Source organism: Nestor notabilis, unplaced genomic scaffold (genome assembly GCF_000696875.1).
Source record: "Nestor notabilis isolate BGI_N333 unplaced genomic scaffold, ASM69687v1 scaffold11296, whole genome shotgun sequence".
NCBI classification, from domain to species: domain Eukaryota; kingdom Metazoa; phylum Chordata; class Aves; order Psittaciformes; family Psittacidae; genus Nestor; species Nestor notabilis.
Window position 1 is genome coordinate 38,920 of NW_009934547.1, and position 21,510 is coordinate 60,429.

The following is a 21,510-nucleotide window of genomic DNA, read 5'->3' on the forward strand; positions in this document are numbered from 1 at the left end:
TGCTGCCTTACTTGGAGAGTTCAAAGTTACCATTTAAATATAGATTATCCCTCGTTCCCTGTAAGTATGCTGTCTTCCTAGTGAGGGGACAGACTTGTCATCAGTGTTAGAGAAATACCTCCTCAAGCAGCTTCTTGTGTTGGACTGATTTAATTGTTGCTGCTGAATGTGGTCCAGATATATAGATATATCCATATCCCTCTATCTGTCTATCTATATAAGGGTGTATGTGTGTGTACATACACACATATTACATATAAGTGATGTAGCCAGAATAATTGTCAAAATTATTTGGAGATGTCTTTGCTTTAATGTTGTGATTAAAGAAATGAGTCATTTACCTTTTTTTTTTTTTCTATCACAAGAGCGATATGTGAGAAATTGTTGAAGATCTCTATTGCAAAAACTGGAATTTGGAAGTTAGGATAGCAGAATTATATACAAGCATGATGTAAATTGGGATGAGCAGCTGTTTAAGATTAAAGGCAGTGGAAAATAAGACTCCAGAGTGCAAACTTCACAGAAATACAGTTCTGCAGGAGTCAAAGATATATGTACACTGAAGAAATGTATTTAAAAAAAACAGACTTTCTGGGTTATTTTTGTTCTACAAGTTGGATAATTACTCTCTGATAAACCTTTTTTATTTTACTTCTGAGATATCTTAATGCAAAGATATTATACAAAGATATCTGAACTGGTGACTTTAACAAATTTAATGTTGTTGTTTGTACAAGCTAAATATACTGAGATGAATTCAAATAACAGATATCAAAAGTGTGTGCTGACTTTAATGGCTTAAGTTATTGACAAATAGGAATTGTATTTGCCAGTAGTGTCTGTCAAAAGAATTTGTGTTTTCCCTTTTCAAGTAAGGTTAAAAGTAAGAGAAGATAATGCAGAGCATTTTTAGTAGTAGGAGATACTTGAAATTGCTGGAAAAATCACAGGAGTGTTGGAGTCCAAAATTCAGCTGAGCTGAGAAAAGGTTGTTGGTTTATTAATGATAATAATATTATTAGGAAGTGACACTGATTTTTTTATAGTCCTTTAAGAATGACTTTGCTACGTGATAAGGGAAGAATTTATGTTAGTATGTTTGAACTATTTAGAATTAAATATTGCATATTTCTGTTGAGTGTAATTTGGAAATCAAATCATTGTTTTTGCTTGAAAGTACAATGAAGTCGTGGAAGAAAAATTAATTATAGCATGATTAGGAAAGCAGTCTTAAAAATTTTGTATACCTTTACAGATCTATAACTCATTATTTTGATGAAAAATCATTGGAGGGACTCAAGCAAATCCATCAAGAGGTGTGTAGCAAGAATAAAGGTATCTTTTAACTTGGTATGTTGTATTATTTTTAAACAAAAAACCAATTTAGAATGAAGACAGCTGCTCTCCATCTCCTCTCCTCTTCCCCTTACCAAAAGGAAGCAGTCTCACAAATAGGAATTTGGACACGCACTCCACATAGCTAGATGTCCTTGATCCCACTATAATTTTGTATTTGGTCCCTTTCTGTTCAGCCAGCCTCTTAGCTAAGCCACTTTCTCTGTTGCTGCCAGTTGTACTCCTGAAATACCACATGGGGTTTTGCTTTGGTTTTCTTTCCACTTTGATTTTCTTCCCCCTTTCTGTACACACTCACTGGCCGTGCATAGATAAATGGCTGTTGCCTTAATGTGACTGTGCTCAAGAGAGATCTCCCAGTGAGTCCATTCTGTACTTTCTATTCTTTTTTATTTTTTCAGAATTTCATTGCTAAACCTTTGTATCAATAATTTACCTGTTTATAGACCTTGAAACTCTTACTCCTTATTTCAACTGATGTATTGTCTTTATCTCTACTTATGACAAATGAAGTTTTATCTTGTTCATAGCAAGTTAAAATGCTTCTATGGAGATAATTTTGTCTAACTTTTCCCTTTAATTTTTAAGTCATGCTGTTTTTTTCTTTTGGCTCCTATGTCTTCACCTTATTGAACAGACAGTACTTCACCCAGGTTCCACTTGTTTACTACGGTATCTGGAGTACCTTTAGTCCCATTTCCAATGTGCTAAAGCTGTCAGCTTTACTCATTATGCCTCAAAGTACACACGTACTTGCTTAATGCTGCGCATAGGTGAAAGCTGCTGGTACAGGTTGAAAAAGTATCTTTGTCCTCGTTTAACTTTCTCATGTTGAAATGCCTGAAATCTCGGTCAGCAGTATCTGTACTGTTACAACAACCTTAATCCGTTATGATCACTTTAGAAGGGCCAACTGTGGAAAGCAGATGTGTTTTAGAAAGCCAGACTACCTTCCAGGGTATGTGCAGGAGCAGCTAGGATTTGGAATTAAGACAACCAGTGCTTTATCAACGTGTTAAATTGATTTTGTTCGAATGTAAAATTCAAATAGATCTAAAGAGGGGGGTTTTCTTTAAATATTTTCCCTTTGAATTCTATTTTTGAAATAACCCGAAGTGTTGCATAGCTTCAACTATATAGACATTGCATGTAAGGAGGAAAAATGAAAACACTTGTATCAAACTTGCTCTGCTAATACTAATGTTTGTTGCTTTCTTCTCCCCCAGCTTCGCAGTCGTCAATTGTACAGGTAAGAAAATAGATGCAAAAAAAATTATTATTTCTATTTTGAATTAGAAGTAATGAAAAGAGTAGGATCCTGGGGGTGTTTTGGGTTTTACAAGCTAGTTACACCTACCATAGACTGCCAGTCTCTCACAGTTCATCCGAATGCAGGTGCGTGTGTTCCTTTGGCTTTGTCTGCCTATTACAGAGGCTGATGTTTTATGATGGTTGTGGTCTTTAGAGAGTGCAACTCCCAGGCACGTTAGATTAATGGGAAAGTGGTAAGTACTGGTCTCAATATTGTGATAGAGGCAGGACAGATTGTGAACCAGAATATGCTTGCTAATCCATGGCGGCAGCAGTGTGCAATGGATTTCTTTCCCATTATTCACCTGTACTGTAGTACTTGTATGGTTCAGGTAGGTTTATAGAAATGACCTTTACCTAATAAGTTAATGAGTCCCAAAGGTATTTATTTATTTATTAAAGGAGCTTCTATCTAAATTCCAGAATTACTTTCTTCATCCTGTGGAATGAGTATGCCAGGATTATTACAAAAGGTTCCAGGCACGTTTTCATTCCATGCACCAAAGAAAATGTAAATGAGTTTCACTGCGTTGTTTTTCATTTCCTATTTATTAAAGCTTCCAGGAAATAAGGGCAGTTTGCCTAAGTAACTGTTAAGTACATGTGAACCAAAACTAGTATGTGACTTCAGAGTTTGCTCCTAAATTTAAGGAAATCAAACCACAATTAATGACTTCTATTCCTTAATGATTGTATATGTAAATGAGTTTTTTTCCTGCTTTAACTGACAAATTCTTTGAGCTTTTGGGCAGTTTAGTTCCCTTCTTTGCACACAACATATCTGAAAATGGTAAACTTGATGTAGTTCTTTTTTCTAGATATAATGTAAAAAAAATTATGTAAGTTTTTATGTCCTGAAACTGAAAAAAGTTAAACTTTATTTTGTGAGGGTCGTACATACTGATGTGGAACTTTCCTTCCTCCTCAGTTAGCTTGTACTGGCACACGGGTTTAATGCTGATACTGTACATTAGTGCCTTTGTGGGTGGCTGTCTTGGCTCCCATAAATTCTTTAATGTCAGGGTGGAGCTTGGGTGTAATTTGTTTTTGTCATAATGTGCACTTCTTGCACTTAATGGTATTTATAAGATGCCTACAGAAATGTTTTCATTCTAGATAAGACTTCTCATTCAACTCCAAGCAAAATTGATTCACTGCTGTTTATTCTAATGCTTAGGCTGACACAGAGATGTCTGCTACAGTCCATATTTTACCATATCGGTATGCATAACATTTTACAAGAAGACAAGAAAAATAAACCAGGTTATAAAAACAAACCAGCAATATGAGTATTGCTGGGCAAGCATTTAGTGAAACAAGCCAAACTTGTTTAGTGATGAGTAATTATTGCACATAATATTCCAAAGATTTCCATTTGAGAAATTGCTACCGGGAATTTTCGGTGTAACAACATCTTGTAGGAATGTTGAAAACCTGTGTGTTTTATTTGTGCTTCTAGTTTTTAAACTGCATTCAGAAAAAACATCAGACCACGGGTCTCAACTGTTTATCAACTGTTTTGCTTTCACTTCTGGCAACAAACATAGCTTCCCTTTTGTGGACTGAATGGGTTTTAATGCTTTTATCAAGCTGTTTTCAGATACTGTGTTGGCCTGAGAAAAAGGGAGAGGAAGTAAAGTGTAAAAATGCTCTGATTTAAAAAAAAATCAAATGTAAAGTTGCAAATTATAACGTGTAACCTGGAAAATGGGTTGTGAGATTCTTGATTGTCTAATGCTTAGGATTCCATTGAATCCGTAAGTACCTCAAGTCAAAAAAGATAAGGCCAAAGTGCTCTCACCAAGATCTTCATGTAGCTAATGATCTTACATTGTTTAGCAGCTCTTGCAGTATCTTTGACCTGCTTTTCAGTGGTGGCCATGAATTACCCTTCAGAGAGGATGTGGTTCAAGTTTCGAGTTACCCTGCACAGCCTCTCAAATTTTGAGGATACTTGAAGCAATCAAATTTGTTTGTACTAATTGTAGAAAATCCTGTCCTCTACTGGATTAACATTTTTTAAAAAACACAAGTACCTTTCTGTCTTCCTGTAGAAGTCCTTTTCTGGGTTTACCATAGTATGCTGAAAAAGGAGGATGCAAGTCCAGGCACAACAGTATGTACTTCCTTCCATTAGTCTTGACTCTGACACATTTGAAGCACGAGTTTGTCTTGAGGAGCTGGTTGGTTTAAGCATTTACATGTGCACTTCCAGTGCAGTATTGCACAGTGAGCCTGATTTTCTGTATTAAAAGGGCTCTAGTCGTAGCAAGTCGTATGCAAACCATGCCACTTAGACTGTTTGTCCATAGTGCCTGTTTTGTGCTCTGTGGGTTATGGAGTTAAAAAAATTGAGCTATCTTTTATTTGCTTCAAATGTTACTTTTGTATATAAAAACCTGAGACAAAACCTTGTGGCATCTGTTGCCTTAAACTGTCTTACTTGGGATAGGAGGTCAGTCTGCCAGTTTAAACACAGTGTTAATGGTCAGCCTGATGTAATATTATCATAGAATCATAGAATGGTTTGTGTTGGAAGGGACCTTAAAGCTCATCCAGTTCCAGCCCTCTGCCACAGGCAGCGGGACACCTTCCAGTAGAGCAGGTTGCTCCAAGCCTCTGTGTCCAACCTGGCCTTGAACCAACCTGGCTTCTACTGAACCAGCATGGTTCGAATCTTGTTTTTTGTAGCAGATACATTTCTGTAGTGCATCTGAGCTATTGTACTAGTTCTCAGTGTGAAAAGTCCTCAAGAAGTAAATATTTTTAATAGTCATTCTGTTAAGATTCTTTAAAAGGTCATCATCTGCTACAGGGTTCTTGGCTGAATATTCATCTGAAGAGATGTTTGGAATTTTTTTTACCTCCTTTCTTGTAGCCAGATCTGAGTCTGATAATGTGGGTACTAATATACAGGGTTGGATGTGGAAGTACTGCAGATAGATATACTGGACTTTTATCAGGTGGATGCACTGCACTTCTGTATTTCAGCAGCTGTTCTATTCATTGGGCCCTCAGGGTTCCCATTGAAGGTCTGACAGGATGCCCAGTGTTAGGCAGCAACTTCCACACTGGATGATTCAGGTAGTGCAATGTGCTGCATGCCGAGTTTTGCTCTGATCTCATTCTTGTAACATATGAAGAGACTGGCTGCATGTATTACACGGTCAGCTATGTGAGACAAGCAATTTTAGGGTTTTAGAACAGCAGCCAGTCTAAGTTGGATTGTCATCCTCAGAGCGTCACCTTCCAAAAGCATAGGGTAGCCCGTAGGTGTTGACAGGTGCTAGGCAAAAGAGAAACTCCTCTCATTTCAAAGACCTTTAAGGTAGCAACTAATCTTGATGGTTTCAGGGCAAATGTGTTTCTTGGCAGTCATCTACATAAAAGAGGTTTTTAAGCATATTAACTTAATCAGCAAATAATTCCAGCCCTGCAACAAAGCTCAGCTTAACAATTCTTCCAAGTTTAAATTATTTTTTGCATCCAGTAATATGATGGTTCTAGGAGATTGGGCTGTACTGTGCTTTGAAGAGTTACGAGGCTCAGAGGTATCTCTTTCCTCCCCTGCGTACCTTGTCATAAAGCCATTTCGTACTTCCCAAGCCCGGGATGTGTGTAACCTGGACCTTTTAAGATACCTTGATTCTATTTGAGACAAAGAGTTCTCATGGAAAATAGTAGGTTACGATTCATATGGAGCTGAAAATCCTTATTGAGCAGGTGTTTTTAGGTACTTGGAAATCAAGTACTTGCAATTGAATCTCTTGAACTATTCCAGTAGTTTTAACTCCAGGTTCAGATATTTATAAAATGAATATAGTGGCAGTTTCTGTTACTGTTATTTATAATCCTGAAGATGAATTCTAAGCTTCTCACAAAAGGCAGGTTTTAAATAATCAAAAAACCCAGGATCCACAAAAGTACCTTGAACTTCCAGGTGCACTGGAAACAGCACTGCCATTGGTTCTGATTCAGTCCTACGTAATTAGGTACCAGCATCCTGAGGTCAGTAATCTTAATTCATCAGCTCTACAAGGGATTGTGTATTTTTATTGTATTTTCCACAAATAAATTGTGACTCATCCTAACCTGTTTCTGGGAGAGAAGCATTTCTGTGGAAGTGTACATAGGAAGGAACGCTTAGGAGCTCATGGCACCTGGGCACTGCATCAGTCAAGTTCCAAATTGAATTAATAATTAAACCTTGAAACAGGTACATCTATTAATGTGATGCAACTTGTGGATGTGTCTTTGGAAGAAAAAAGAGAGAATACTGACAGTACAGCAAAATTCAGAATCTCTGAATTAGGTAGATCCGTATCTTTTTAATTTAGTGAAATACTGTAGAGAGAGATAAAGTTAATAGAAAGATGCACATCATGCTTGACAAACTAAGCACTGACTGAGGGAAGATCTAGGATTCTGATAGAATTCTCAGGTCTTGAAACTGAAATACGTATGAGCTGTGGAAAAGGAGAAAATTGTAGATATCCTGATGGCCATACTGTGATGTGTAGGCAAGAAATAACCTGAAAAGTTTTGCAGAGGAGAACACACGGTATCGCAGTGCCTTCAAAGATGGATTTGATTAATTTCTGCGTTACGGGAAATCCTACTGTGCAAGTCACTGTCACCATTCTTCATTCTTGCACAGGGACAACAGTTCTCTGTGAAGCTCTAAACTCTGAAATTAAATTGAGTTGATGTAATGCCAGAGGAAGGGATAGCTGTCAAATTATTAACATAAGAGTAGCTTTAAGTGGCCTGACTTCCTTATTGGCGGTGTGCAGAAGTGGAGAAGAGCAGCCTTTATGACTCAGTTTTTGCTTTGTAGTTTGCACAGAAGTCCATATCTGCATCCTTGCATCAGCAGACTCTGTTGCACACCAAACAAATTTACAAGATCATTATTTTATACTCATTTGCAGTAAGGCAACAGACAAAAGGCAAGGAATGGGTGAGGACAAAATGAAGGAAAAAGAAACGCTGAGGAGGAAGCAGGCCTTGCCACATTGTTCTTCTGTTTTCGCTGCTGTCTCGACTCCTTGCATCACTTCTTTCTTCTCTAATTTAAATTTTTTAGAAGCTGGAGAGCAGACAACATGGCAGGAAGGTGGGGTAGATAATACAAAGACCTTATCAGCATGGTGATGTGGAATCTGTGCTTGCTTCCTATGATGATAAACTGAGCTGTGGATTACTACATTGAGCTTAATACATTGATTGTCAAAAGCAGAAGTTTCCCAATTAAAGGAAGTGCTGATCTATGGCAGATGAGAATATTGTGGAGTTGGCGTCTCTGTATTACCTGTCAAACCAATGCAGATGTTGAGCAGTCAGAAAACCAGTGCATGTTACAGGAGGCACCTTCTTGTAGGGAATGGAAAAACTTGTTTAAAACGTTTAGGCTTTTGAAGCTCATATAAAAGGATAAACTGGAGAACAAAGTTCTAAGGGTTGTTAAGGTTGCTAAGTTTGCCTTCTGAGCATTGCTACTAATTTTATTGTGGGGAGGGAGGAGGAGAGGAGGGAAGAAAAGGTTTAAAAAGAACAACCCCAAACCAAGCAAATAAACAAAAAGTCTTTGTTGTTCCTCCCCCTTGCTGGGAGTTTCTGCCAGAGCTTGGCCATACAAACAGGTGATTAAGGGTTTGGCACACCTCAGGGAGGAAATATTCCAGCAAAAGTGAAGGGAGACAAGAACAAGCAGTTGAGGGAAGAAATATCCAAAGGAAGGGCAGGGGTCAAAGGTTCATAAAATGGAAAAATAAAGCCACACAGGGTGACACTGAGCAGAACGCCCCAAGCAGTGCCCGTGGCACCATGGGGATATCCATGTAACCAGCAGATACTGCTCAGCTCTGGGAGGAAATGTCTCTGCCCAGAGACACGAGAGCCTAAAGAATGGAAACAGGCCCTTCCATTGCCAGGATGCTTCTCTGCCAACTTTTCTGCCTGGTTCAGACTTTCTCCTCCCGGCACTTTCAGCAGCCAGGCTACAGCTCAGGCAGGGTTACCTGGGCTGGTTAAGCCTGAGCTGGAGAGACCATCCTTCTGTAACACTCACTCATTTCAAGAGGGTCTGAAGCATCTTGAGCCATTTGTTTCTCTCTCTTTTCTAATGTCCTGGAAGTTTTTACCCCCTTTTTTTGTGATGCTGAATGCAAAATCACTTGGGAGGGGGCTTCAGCAGGGAAGGAGAGGGTGAGGAGACAAGGGTGAGAAACTTCTTCAGGAAAGTAAACCAGTTACCACTTGTGAAAATGGGAACTGTAAATGAAGTTGCTATTTAATGTTCCAGAGATGCAGATTTTGTTTAAAAATTGCATGTAATTGCTTTTCAGTTGTACAAGTCAGAAACTTGTAGAGGCTATATGACTGAACAGTCCTGTGGCAAGTCCCACAGATTTGGATTGCTTCTGAAGCAACTGAAAAGAAATCAGAATGAACTTAACAGTCTTAATTATTCGCATCAAAATTAGTCTAGGAGCACATGTTTGCAAAACAAAAGTTAAATATTCAGGAAGCTTTTGTATAAATCAGGCTGAAGTCAAGACAGCAGTTGATCTAAAAAGAAGTATTTTAGAGTTGGTCAAATACAAATCTGCAGGTATTCTCTGATCTGCTTTCATACTGAAATGGTTTTGAGGGTTCTTTCCTCACTTGGTAATGCACTCAGGTTGGATGTGGTAGGTTATTCTCTGATGGCTCTTTCTGCTTTGCAGGGGTTTAGGTGGTGAACTGATGAGACCAGCTGGTAAGTATCACACTGGAGTGTGAAAGCAGAGAATGTGCAGTCATGAATTCTTCTGTTTTCTTTTTTCCAGTTGGTTTTGCATATGTTGTGTTAAAGGCATAAATCAAGTAGGCATGGTAATGAAAACAATACAAAGTTTGGAGGCCAGTCAGAAGACAGGCACACAAGAACCTTGGTTGCCAGCTTGCTTGTGAATAACCGAGAGTTGGAGATAGTTCTTGGGTTTATGTCACACATCCTCTCCTTCCGTTGTTGCATACAGTGAACTTACTTCCTCTATTGATTTACTCAGATTCTGCTCCAGAAAAGATACAGTCTGTCCATTAAGACAGATGCCATCATGTAACTAGTGATTTTATCATCATGAAAGACCATATAAAGATGGTCATGGTCATAAAGACCATGGTCATAAAGACCATATAAAACCAGCTTACGGAAAGGGTGGTATCACAGAAAAATATGATAGGTTGTTCACGTGGATTTGAAGATTGTTATATAGAGAAGCTCTGTAAAAAGGGAAGGATCAGCATTGCAGGAAAAACTATCCATCCAGGTAGCCTGGGTGGATAAAGAAATGATGCCAACTTGAGTTTCCTGCTCATGGGTTGCATGAAAGAAGTGCCATGTAGCAGAGTCTGGCTTTGAAGGTGTGAAGCCATCCAAACATAGCGGGTAAAGGAGTTTTAGTACCAAGGTCAGATAGAAGGGGTGACAGGGGGAGAAGGATTTCTGCAGTCTTTGAATGAGTTTGCAGTCTTGTGACACAATAATGCAGGCTGAAGGGATAGGTAGATTTGGTAATATCTTTTAGCTTTTAAGCAGCTGAATATTTCATGGTTTTGGAAAAGTACAAATGACAGTATTTTGGCATGATACTGCTGTGTAGGAGGAATAAGAGAAGAATTGAAAATGCTCCACAAATTGCCTGCATGTCTAATGAAGATGATGGTCTCAACCACAATAGAGCATAAAGAAGCATAGAGAACTAAGGAGGAGCCCTAAGAGACTTGAGTTTAGTCACTGTGCTTAACCTTGTCTGTGAATAAATATGAGAACAAAGAAGCTGACATACAATCTTGAATGGAGTTTGAGCCCAGGGAGCCTGATAGTGTGATATTACCATAGTGAGGACTGAATTCAAGAGTAGATTTGGAGCCCAAGTTAGTTGATTATAAATGAGGAAGACGATGAACTGTGTATAGAGCCCAAAGGAAGATTCAAAGATTAAGCTGTGGGAGGAGCGGAAAACAAAAAGGTGGTGTTATGTGGTAGCTTGTTCTGTCCTTTCCCTCCTCTCTACCAACCCTCCACCAACTCTAAAGCAGTCGGATAGGGAATATGAATATATAGGGATCTGTTGTGTTTGAACCAGTCATCAGGAGGTGAAAGATACTGTGTTCATGCAAGCGTTGAGCTTTTATTTGAGCAGTGCAATCAATCTATGTATAGTAAAAGTTTGCTATTTCTACTGTGTTAATCTCTATTCCAAAAACCAGCCTTGAAACAGTAAAAAAACCCCCTATTCTTCAGGTGGTTTTGTAAGCTTAGAACTCATTTAAGTTTATAGATTAAAAATTATAAGGACTTAATTATGAAAAACATTTTCTCGTATTCAGAGCATCATAGGAAATAAAGCTGCACCCGGTTTTATAGCTCCTAGCTCTGTGCAGTGAACAGATGCCACTCCATGTAGGTCCAAAAAAATGCTAATAAGAAGCAGGAAAACCTTCTATCTATATTTGAATGGTTTTTAATAGCTGTAGTATTATCCTTTTCCAAGCTGGTATACTATTGATGATACTACAGAGCCATTTACAGACTGGTATAGAAACAGAAAGATGGCTCATATGTATGTACATGTGCACCTTAAATGGCAGAGCAGGGGGAAACATAGCACCAAGCAACGTATTTGCATGAATGATGGAACTCACTCGTGTCAGAGAACAGTTACTGCAGAGTAGCTTTTTTTTTTTCCTTTTTGTATGCAAGAACCACAAGTGTTATTTCCTTTCAGTTCCTAATTTCAAATCTTTTGGATTTCTGTTAATTTTCTTCCATTTCAAATTAATGCTGGTATAACTTGTTGTCATATCTTCAAAATTGCTGCAATTTCTTATTTGTTTGTATTTATCCAGTTATCAAATTTATGGTTGGTTGTTTTTACAGTCTGCACTTTAATTGAAAAGTTGTCACTATCAAAAATGCCATTTAGAGGAGATCCAGTAATAGGTATGTTATATTTTAAATAACCCTCCACTATCTTTGCAGTTATTCATTAAGCTGAAGTATTAACGAATTATTATTTCAAGGAAGCAGAATTAGTGAGGTTGGGTGGCCTAACAAATAAAAAAGATACACGAATACTGCAGCAGATGGGGATGTCATTTGAAGATTTGTTTTGTAGCTGTTTACTCATACAGGATTTTTTTTCCTGTCAAGTTTTCAGTATCCCCAGACACAGTGTTTGCACTGTGTCTGTTGTAAACCGAACCAGAATAGTTATATTAATTGAGAATCACAGCCTTGTTCATTTTGGAACCCGAAGGAAATATGTCAGTGTGTGTAATTGCTGGTCTTTGTGAAAAAATAAATCAGAATGTTGAAGTGAATGAAGTATGAAGAATTAATACCATTTATGTTCCTTACTATCTCAGCTGGCTGGCAGTGGTTGATAAATGACAGTCTGAGAAGTCTCACTCTTGCTTCAAGCACTGCACGACAGCATATAAAGGTACAGTAGTTTATCCTTCTTCATGTGGTCACATGAAATACGGAATTGGACATTTTTTTTGCTTTCTGTTGGTGGTTTGTTTTCCGTGGAATCTAATTGGTTCTTGAATGTTTGGTTTTTAGATTGGTAAGAAGGGTTATTTAAAAAAAAAAAAAATACATTGAATTCCTCAAAATTCAAATGGACTTTTTTGGTTAGTACTTGGAACAGCTATCACGAAAGTTGTTTCTGTAGGTACATTGGACTAAGTAATTGACAGATGTTGCAGTGACAGTGGGCAGCAGCAATGTGCTTGACTTCTCCATTAAACTCTGTTGCAAATCCTTTTGCTGTGCTCTTGAGCTACTCTAATTCTGAATATTAAATCTATTAATGGATATGTTTCATGCTATTTTATGTACCTGATCTTAACCCCTCCAGTTATTCATCTTAATTTTCCCCAGTAATACCATGACAGTTTGATCTTGCAGTCTTAAAGGCTCTAGTAAATTATAAAGACAATTTTTGTCTTCCCTGTTACAGCCATCACGGAGAAATTTGAATATAACATATTGTGTTCATTTTCTTAGGTTTTAAAAACAAGATAAAAAGCCATTGCAAATATCTGGTAGCTCATCTTTTAAAGTCTTCCGTGGAAGACAGAGTAGACTAGAATGTATCCAAATCACTGAAGAAAATTAAAAGATGACATTTGAATTCCTGGAATATTCTTTTGGTGTTAGGGATATATTCAAAGAGCTTGTATGTCTCATAAGTGGACCGTCTAAACCAAGCTTAGAGGAATTAATTATACACTTTAGAGAACTGTTTGGTTAACATTAATTAATGTTGAGCAGTGTTTACTAAATATAAATCCTCACTTGATTTCTGTATATACTTTAGAAAGAGATAGTTTTAAGGACAGTCTTTGAGACATTGAAAAGTAATCTTTTTTTCTGACATACAGGATACTCTTCCAATGTGACTTCTTGCATTGAAGGTGAAAACCATTCTTTTTAGGAAGTGAAGGCTATGAGCAACCTGGTCCAGTGGAAGGTGTCCCTGCTCATTGCACGGGGTTTGAAACTAGATAACATTTAAAGGTCCCTTCCAAAACAAATCATTTTGTGATTCTATGTTCTGTAGGACTTAGATAATTCTGTATATTTTGCTACTATAATGCCTCTGGTAGTTAGAATATTATTTCGATGAATCCTGGTTTTATTTTTCATGTCCTTGGTTTTGCACAGAGAACAAATCTGAGGTGTCTTCAAAGGTAGAATGAATAAGCTGTACACGATTCCTGTGCTCTTGTACCTGGAGAACAGGAGTATTAATAAGTATTGTTGTTACTAATGTGGAGTGAACAGTGCATAGCTTTTATATGCTCTCAAATTTATTATAATTTTGGTCAGCATTGTATTATTAGCGGAAAAGTATAATTCAACCATAAATTTTATGAGAAAACTTGTTACATGCTTTTTGAAATAGCAGCTGTACTGGTTTTGTGTTCTGAATCATGACCGAAACCACTCTAAAGATTAGATGTTCAGGCATAATACACAACCTATGATCCTTTTCTAAACCAATTAAGATTGACACACAAGGATTGTGATACTGGATATTTTGGGGGGTTTATTTATAACCTTCAGTCCATGATCTTTTTCCCCTTTGTTTCCTTGCTGTAGCTCTGGGAAAATATGGTTTGTTTCTTGTAATCTGGAATCAAAATATTGACGATGAAATAGTGACATCTGTGTTTTGAAATATTGTGACATCCTGTAGGTCTTTGAACTGAAGAGAAAATACATACTTCACTATTAATTTCTTAAATATTGATTTAGCTTACTGGTAGTTTTGAAGGAGTAAGAGTAAAATCTGGTTTTTTGTTTTTCTTGCATAGGTTTCCTGTTCAACTGTTCTTAAACCAGTATTGGGAAGAAATAAAAAGACAGTAAATGTCAGTAGCTGAAGGGAAGGACTTTTTAAAAAATCCACTCTTTTTCCTTAACCCTTTAATTCTGAGCACAGTTACAATGAAGTATAAACTTAGTAAATATATTAAGTTCACAGTTTTGCCTTTGTTACAGGAGTCTGCTGTCTCTGCACTGGCTGCGCTGTGTAATGAATATTACATCAATGAAAAGGGAGAAGCTGATCCAGCTCTACAGGGTAATGACTCATGTTTACAGTAGAGGTGGAAAATACTGGGCTGGACCTAACTTGCACTTTGGAAGTACTGGGTAGAATGGGGAGGAGCATCACTAATTTTAAAGGACCTTAAAATGCTTCAGGAAAGAATGATAAAACCAACTGAAATACAGGCAAAATTTTTTATCAGACTTTCTGAAATGATGTAGAGACTAGAATTGTGGGTTAGGAATTTTTTCTGTGCTAAAAGATCTCTAGTCAGCTCTGTCTTGATTATGCTTTTATTTGGCCTTGTGCTGCTCTGAAGCCTCTTCCACACATCATAATAAAAAAGGTGTCGTTACACATGCAGACTTTACAAGAGAAAAAATAATTTAATATTTTCATCTCTATGCCAGTAAAAACTATGTATTTCATGCCATTAAATTGTGTATGTTGTGGGACTGAAATCCACTATTAAACATCTTCCCCATAATGTCTGATGTGAGCATGTATGTGTGTAAGCTACAGTGCAGAAGACATTCAATGACAATGCAGGTGTGTTAGGTAAGAAAGCAGGTCTAAACATGATTAAGGGGATTAGTAAAACAAGCTTTTGGTAAAATTTAACCAGTTTCACTATCACTTGACAGATTAAAATGAAAACACAAATCAAAGATATGTCAGTGATTCAGCATTCTGAATCTGTCCCTATAAGACTGCTGTTTTACTGAATCACTTTTTACCTCCATTTGTTTTCACTTTCTCTTTGTTTTTTTTTTTTCTGTCTTAGTGTGTTCTGGTTTTGTTTTGATGACTGTCTCTTTTAATATTCTTTCAGGATGGGTTCTATTGAATTAATATTGTAGACGCTTCATAGGCCATGTTTTATGAAGCTCAAAACTCTTAGAAGAATATTAACATTTGCATTACCCTCGCTAGCGTAATTACGAAGTAGTTATAAGTAAAGAGCTGTTCATGTGCTAGTTGTCATGTCTTAATTTTATGTCATTTGGCTAAAATGTCCATCTTAAATTTACATCAGTCAAAGGGAAGACTGTCATAGTCTCATTGTCTAAGATCATCTTGCTGTCTAAGCAAGCGTTGCATCTTCCTATGGCCTCAAGACTCTACCTTATGCTCCAGTGGTTAGGAAAGCTTTAAATAATACATGTGCTCATATGAAGGTATTGCTAACCTCTGGACAGGGAACTAGTTTCCTGATGTGAGGAACTAGTTGAGGCCTGCCTACTGCATAGGGATTTAAAAAAGAAGAAAAAAAAATCAGTCATGAGTTATGATTAATGTGTAGTTTCTTACGGTAACTCTCTTTCTCCAGCAAATATTGCTCAATCATTTAAATCTTAGATGACAGTAAGCAATGGCACTATTAAATAGTTGTTCTGGGATCTGTGATTCTTTTTCCTTGAGGATTAAAAAGTACATATTCAGTGAAGAGGTGAATCATAGAATCAGACTGGTTTGGGTTGGCAGGGGCTTTAAGCTCATCCAGTTCCAACCCCTGCCACAGGCAGGGACACCTTCCACTAGAGCAGGTTGCTCCAAGCCCCGGTGTCCAACCTGGCCTTGAACACTGCCAGGGATGGGGCAGCCACAGCTTCTCTGGCCACCCTGTGCCAGCACCTCAGCACCCTCACAGGGAAGAGCTTCTTCCTCTTTTCTCATCTAAATCTCCCCTCTGGCAGGTTAAAGCCATTCTCCTTTTTCTGGAGTACCTTATTTTTCTTTGCATTTTACAGAAGAATTTAATATATTAGCTAAAAAAGCTGGTAAAGGAAGTATTGTCTGTTAAATCAGTGATAAAGACTGCAATAGAAAGACATACATAGATTCCTGACCTTTTTATTTTTCATTCATCCTCATTTTCTTTGTATCACTTCATTGCTGAGCCTCCTTTTTCCATGTGCAGTTCAGTTTACTCTTGTGCCTTTTGTTTGCTACCTCTTGTAGAGGCCATTGTCCTTGTTTTGCCCGTTTTGTCACGTAGTGATGCGCATCATTCAGGGCGCAGCATCCCTACTTCAAAGTGGTCCCTTCGTTTTGAGCTTTCTTTGCAAAAAGCACAACTTGATTTTTGTCTCTCTATAATGTGATATGAAATTATCTCATTGGTTAGGTATGATCTCTGTGTGTGTTTAAACCCCCAGTCCAATAGGACTTTTCTGGGGGAATACTCTCAAATAACTGACCATCACAAATGCGAAGACATCTCTTTCGTAACGTAGAATACCTGTCTAATCATAGAAAGTTATGACCTGTAAATATCAAAGAACTTGTCCCCCTGTGTTTGCATAGAAATTTGTGCTTCTACTTTGGATTTATAAAAAAATATAACTGTCTTTTTTTTGCTCTTGAATGACTTGGATTAGTCCATCTAAACATCTGACTTTGTATTTAGAAAATAAGAATTTGGTCATGTAACAGTGAGCATCTTAAAATTTTTATCTTGTTTCTGTAGGGAATTAAAGGTATTCTGTATTTTACCTGGATGAATTATGAAATCTTCTAGATGCTCTGTTTGGGGGATCTTCTGTTTTATTTTGTTAGCCAAATGTAAGAATAATGATGTGATAATTGCTTTTCACTCTGCAATTGTATTTTTTCTAGATGAGCTGGTGACAAAGTATGTTTCAGAACTACAAAACACAGAGGAAATGGTTCGTTGTGGCTTTTCACGAGCTCTTGGGGCTCTTCCAAGATTTCTACTAAAGGGCAGGCTCCAACAGGTGAGAAAACATGATCATTGTAATGACAAGAGAGGGCATAGGACATTTTGAATGAAACCTATGATGGTAATCAAAATAATAATAATCATAATTAAAGGTCTTTCTGAAAGAAGTTTGGATTCTAATGTACAGTACCTCCAGAAAATCATCATGGGTTTACCTTGTTATAGATTCTGATAATTAAAGTTTAGTCCTGTGTTAGTAGTGTTAATGGAAATTTAAACACAATACTTAAATTTTAACATCATAAATAATGCACTGGATTTAAACATCTTTTTTTTTTTTTTAATATATATATTTTTTTCAGGTTTTGGAAGGTTTGAAACAAGTTACCTTAATTTCCCCTGGAAATGTGAGCTTTGCAGAAGCCAGAAGAGATGCCCTCATAGCAATTGCAGAGTATGTTTATTACCTTGAGTTTTTTCGTCTCATTCTTTCTCTAGACATTTTCTCTTGTTCATTGTGGTTTCTGTTGTGGGTCTTTAGCATGATTCTTGAGATCAGCTACACTATGACGTACAGGGTCGTGTGTATCTCCATTATTGAGTACATCTTTGATTTAGAGGATGATCACGCATCTGAGGATGGAGCACAGTTCTGATGGTGATGTGAGGTTTTTTACTGACTGAACTGATGAGCTAGAGTGTATTTTGAAGTTCATCTTTCTTATGGGCTGTAATTTAGTGAACTGTAGTGAGGAGGAAGAATATGTTTTTTCTACTTTCCTAATAATGTGAAGAAGTTAGTTAATATCAAATTCAGTGAAGATTGCATTAGTCCTTTGCTCTTCTTGCTTACTTCATTTTAAGGAATGTTCAGAAACTCACAGGTGCTTTAAGCATGTTCCTTTTTTAGTATTATAGAGTATTATATATATCTGCTTTATCTGTTGAGTTTTTAGCCTTTGCAGTGTTCCTTTAAACCCAAACACTGATCTGAAATAAATCCTCAGGTCAAATATGACACCATAGGCTCAAAAGTATTCTTCATACTATTTGTAGCAGATGTTACAGGTGGTTAGAATACTGTATGTCCAGGGAATTTTATTAAGCAACAGAACAAAGCTATGATCTTAATGCTTCTCCTTGCTAGGGTTGTGGTTTCTCCCCCTTATTTTCTCTTCTTATAGGGTTTGCCAGACAGCAGGTGTAAAGGGAGAAGGATCACAGGAAGAATATGTCTGCAAAGATAACGTTGCTCAGATTTATGCTACGCTACTTAATGCTGTGACTGACTACACCACAGACAGCCGAGGAGATGTTGGAGGATGGTAAGATGCCTTACAAACTAAGACTTAATCATAGCTGTCATGTTTGCTGTTTAATTAAAAACTGATGTCTTTTCAAAACGTGTCAGAGAGAGATAGCTCCAAGCTTTCGGAGATTTAAGTAGAGGTAGAAATACACAGGGGCAAGAGAAGTAGGAAGTGAAAGGGCATGCTGACAAAGAATTTGTCCCTTGCCTGGAAGATGGAGACTATTGTGTTTTAAACTGAAGTCCAGCCTTGTTCTGGATTTGTGGATGACATTATTTTCTCTTAGTGAATATCAGGAATGTATTTGGTTGTAAAAAGTAGAGATTTTAAACTTCTGTTTCGTTGAAGTAGCACATTCACTCGTACTTTTAACTCTCCTATTGTACGTTCGTGTTGTGGGGATTCTTTGCCAGGAGAGGGAGCAGTTGCATAACGTGTTAGTGACTAGTGACCAGCTGAGATGGATAAAAACTTTATGTATTGTGCTGTGGCATTACTGACTCTTTTGTAAGTTTTGGGCTTCAGTTATTTCAGCTATGAGAATGCAGTAATTAAATCGTAAGTCTGTTGGAATGTAACTACTACTGTGAAACCTATAGAATAGGTATAAGATTAAGTCTGTAGCAGTCATATTTTTGTGACATCCTTCAGTCTTCATAGTTCTCTTAATATATAAAGAATATTCAATATATGTATAGAATTCGTCTGACTTCTGTATTCCTTCAGTAACAGTGATCTGAAAAGGCAATTTCTAAATTGATGAACTAAAGCACAGTGAAGGCTTTTGTTGTTCTTTGGGTTTGTGTTTAATTTCTGAAGAAGCTGTAATTGGGGATGTTCCTCTTTCCTTTAGGGTACTTCACTGCAATATTTACAAATGTGTTGGAAAATGACACAGGACAAATGCTCCAGCCTACTTTTATCAGCCTGACTTGTGTCTGTATTTCTTTTGATTTGTATAATGATACCCAGCCTCTCAGCCTTTAGTACTGGCTGTTAAAATTGTCACAGGACAGGAAAATAGCAGCAGAGGATAACAAATCAGAGAAAAGTAGGTGTGTGTCGCATCTCAGAAGAGGAAAAAAGGCTACAAACGAGTAAGGATGAAGAGCAGATCATCAGAGGTTGCACAAGGGAAGAAGGAGCGTGGCTTTCCCTCTCATCCTTATTTAGCCGTGCAAGAAGTGAGAGGGAGGTAAATGGGTCTCACTTGGAGAATGTAGTAACACAAGGGAGAGACAGATGTAGCTGAAGGAAAATGTAAAAGCAACCAAATAGGGTGGGGACTCAGAGAAATGGAGGAGATACTAAGCTTTTTGCTTTCAAAAGGAGGCGAGATACTGAGGTAGATAAGAACCTGACTAAGTATAATTAGGTATTCAAGTTAACTTATTAGGTATTCAAGTTAACTTCCACATCTGACAGCTCTCATTTAGACTCCCCCCTACCTATTGTTTATCCTTCTGTCTATGTCTTAATTTAAAAACAAAACAAAACTCTACAAAGTGGAAATTTTCAAAGAAATCCTAGGGAAATTAAATTCCCAACACCCATTAAAATTCAAATGTGCTTTGAGCAGCAGATTCTTTTTAAGCTTCTTTGGCAATGCCAGCCAAAATCCAGTCAAGACACACGTAAATTAAAGGGGGAAGGGAAATCCTTTCTCATAGCAAACTGCAGGCTGCTAAATACTTTTGTGGCCTCTCAAATATGTTTTCTCATTCTATTTGTTCTAATCCATTGACTAAGATGGAAAGATACGAGGAGAATTGCCATTTCTCTGGAGAGACCTTGTCTTTGGTGTGTAATTTTTGTCTGTCTTCAATGGAATCGTGGGAAAGTTTAACCAACTTTACTTTCCATATGCAAACTTTACACTGTTTGCTGGGACATGTCCGATCTGTCTACAGGTGTTAGACATGCATATCTAATAGTCAGATACTGTATGAAAAACTAGGAAAACATACTTTGATGAAAGATTGCCAAACTTCTATTAAGCTACTTAGGAAAAACTGATGTAATTTACCTTTTTTACCATTATAACAACTGTCCCACCCAGTTTCAGATTGCATAGACAACTGTTTACAGCTTGCTTTGGAAATTAGGATTATTTCTTTTCACAGCAGCCAGCTGTACCTTTTCTGATATTTCATTTTTTTCTTTTTAATTATTACTGAGAAAAGTTGACATTACCATGAGTGACTGATGTGATAAATGTGTTGGTCCTGGTCTTCTGCAGGATGGTGTAACCACTTGAGTATCTGACATAGTATTGCCCACGTCTTGAGAAAGAAACTACTTTTAACAACTCATGTGTTGCTATGGCATGTGGCTTAAAACAAGCATATTGATATATATTTTTGAAATTACAGTCTGATTTTTATATTGATATCATATTTAGACATTTTGAAGGCAGAAAATCTTAAACATATAGATAATATGCACTTCAAGCACAACTTAGTGTTACTTTAGCTAATCTTTTTCATAAAACTAATTATTATTTAGCATAGATATTGAAGCCATTCTGAGTCACAGTGTTTTTATGTTGGAAATATTAAGCTTGAAAATTTACAAGAATATGGCAGTTCTAATAGTGCTTAAATCTCTTAATGACAAAATACTGCTTGGCCTTTTTAGAAGATGATATGAAGGAGACAGAGCACTTAGGTTTAAATACATCTACCTGCACACTAAATATTACTCATAATTGTCAGTTCTGACCATCTTAAAGAATCAACTTGATGACATCTGACTGGAATAAAAACTCAGATAGTGAGGCAAGGGGCTTGCCTGGATGCTTGGATGATTGTTGTACCCTCAGTGCAATGTGGACTTCACAGGCTTGGGGGTACAGCTGTACACACTCCTCTTCCTCCCCAACATACGATAGCTGCTCTCAGAGGTCAACACTTTAGTTATTTTGAATTTTTGCCAGTGTTGAACTTAAATGCTGATGTATTTCTTTAAATAAATACTGATATAACTGCTCTAACATACCTCTCTTTCAACAGGGTGCGTGAAGCTGCCATGAGAAGTTTGATGGAAGTGACGCTTCTGCTGGTTCAGAACGAAGCAGAGTTAATTGATGGCAACATGTATGTGACTTGTACTGGTTTTGTGTCTTAGCTTATAATTACATTCCAGTCCACACAGGAAAACCTTGCTTATATGCTGTATTCTTAGGTGGTGAGGCACTGGCACAGGGTGCCCAGAGAAGCTGTGGCTGGCCCACTCCTGGCAG

General features: G+C 37.4%; 1 protein-coding gene across 1 annotated transcript in view; it reads left to right on the forward strand.

Moving 5' to 3' along the window:
• Positions 1-21,510, forward strand: part of LOC104407985 (tubulin-specific chaperone D-like) — a gene marked incomplete at its 5' end in the record, with an annotated part of 70,021 nt that overhangs the window by 23,863 nt on the left and 24,648 nt on the right. Inside the window, 10 exons of the mRNA XM_010017414.1 lie at positions 1,256-1,316; positions 2,583-2,605; positions 9,396-9,427; positions 11,594-11,656; positions 12,082-12,158; positions 14,228-14,309; positions 16,896-17,014; positions 17,322-17,413; positions 18,144-18,284; positions 21,281-21,364. Coding sequence (XP_010015716.1) covers positions 1,256-1,316; positions 2,583-2,605; positions 9,396-9,427; positions 11,594-11,656; positions 12,082-12,158; positions 14,228-14,309; positions 16,896-17,014; positions 17,322-17,413; positions 18,144-18,284; positions 21,281-21,364 — 774 coding nt within the window. The remainder of the gene's footprint in view (positions 1-1,255; positions 1,317-2,582; positions 2,606-9,395; positions 9,428-11,593; positions 11,657-12,081; positions 12,159-14,227; positions 14,310-16,895; positions 17,015-17,321; positions 17,414-18,143; positions 18,285-21,280; positions 21,365-21,510) is intronic.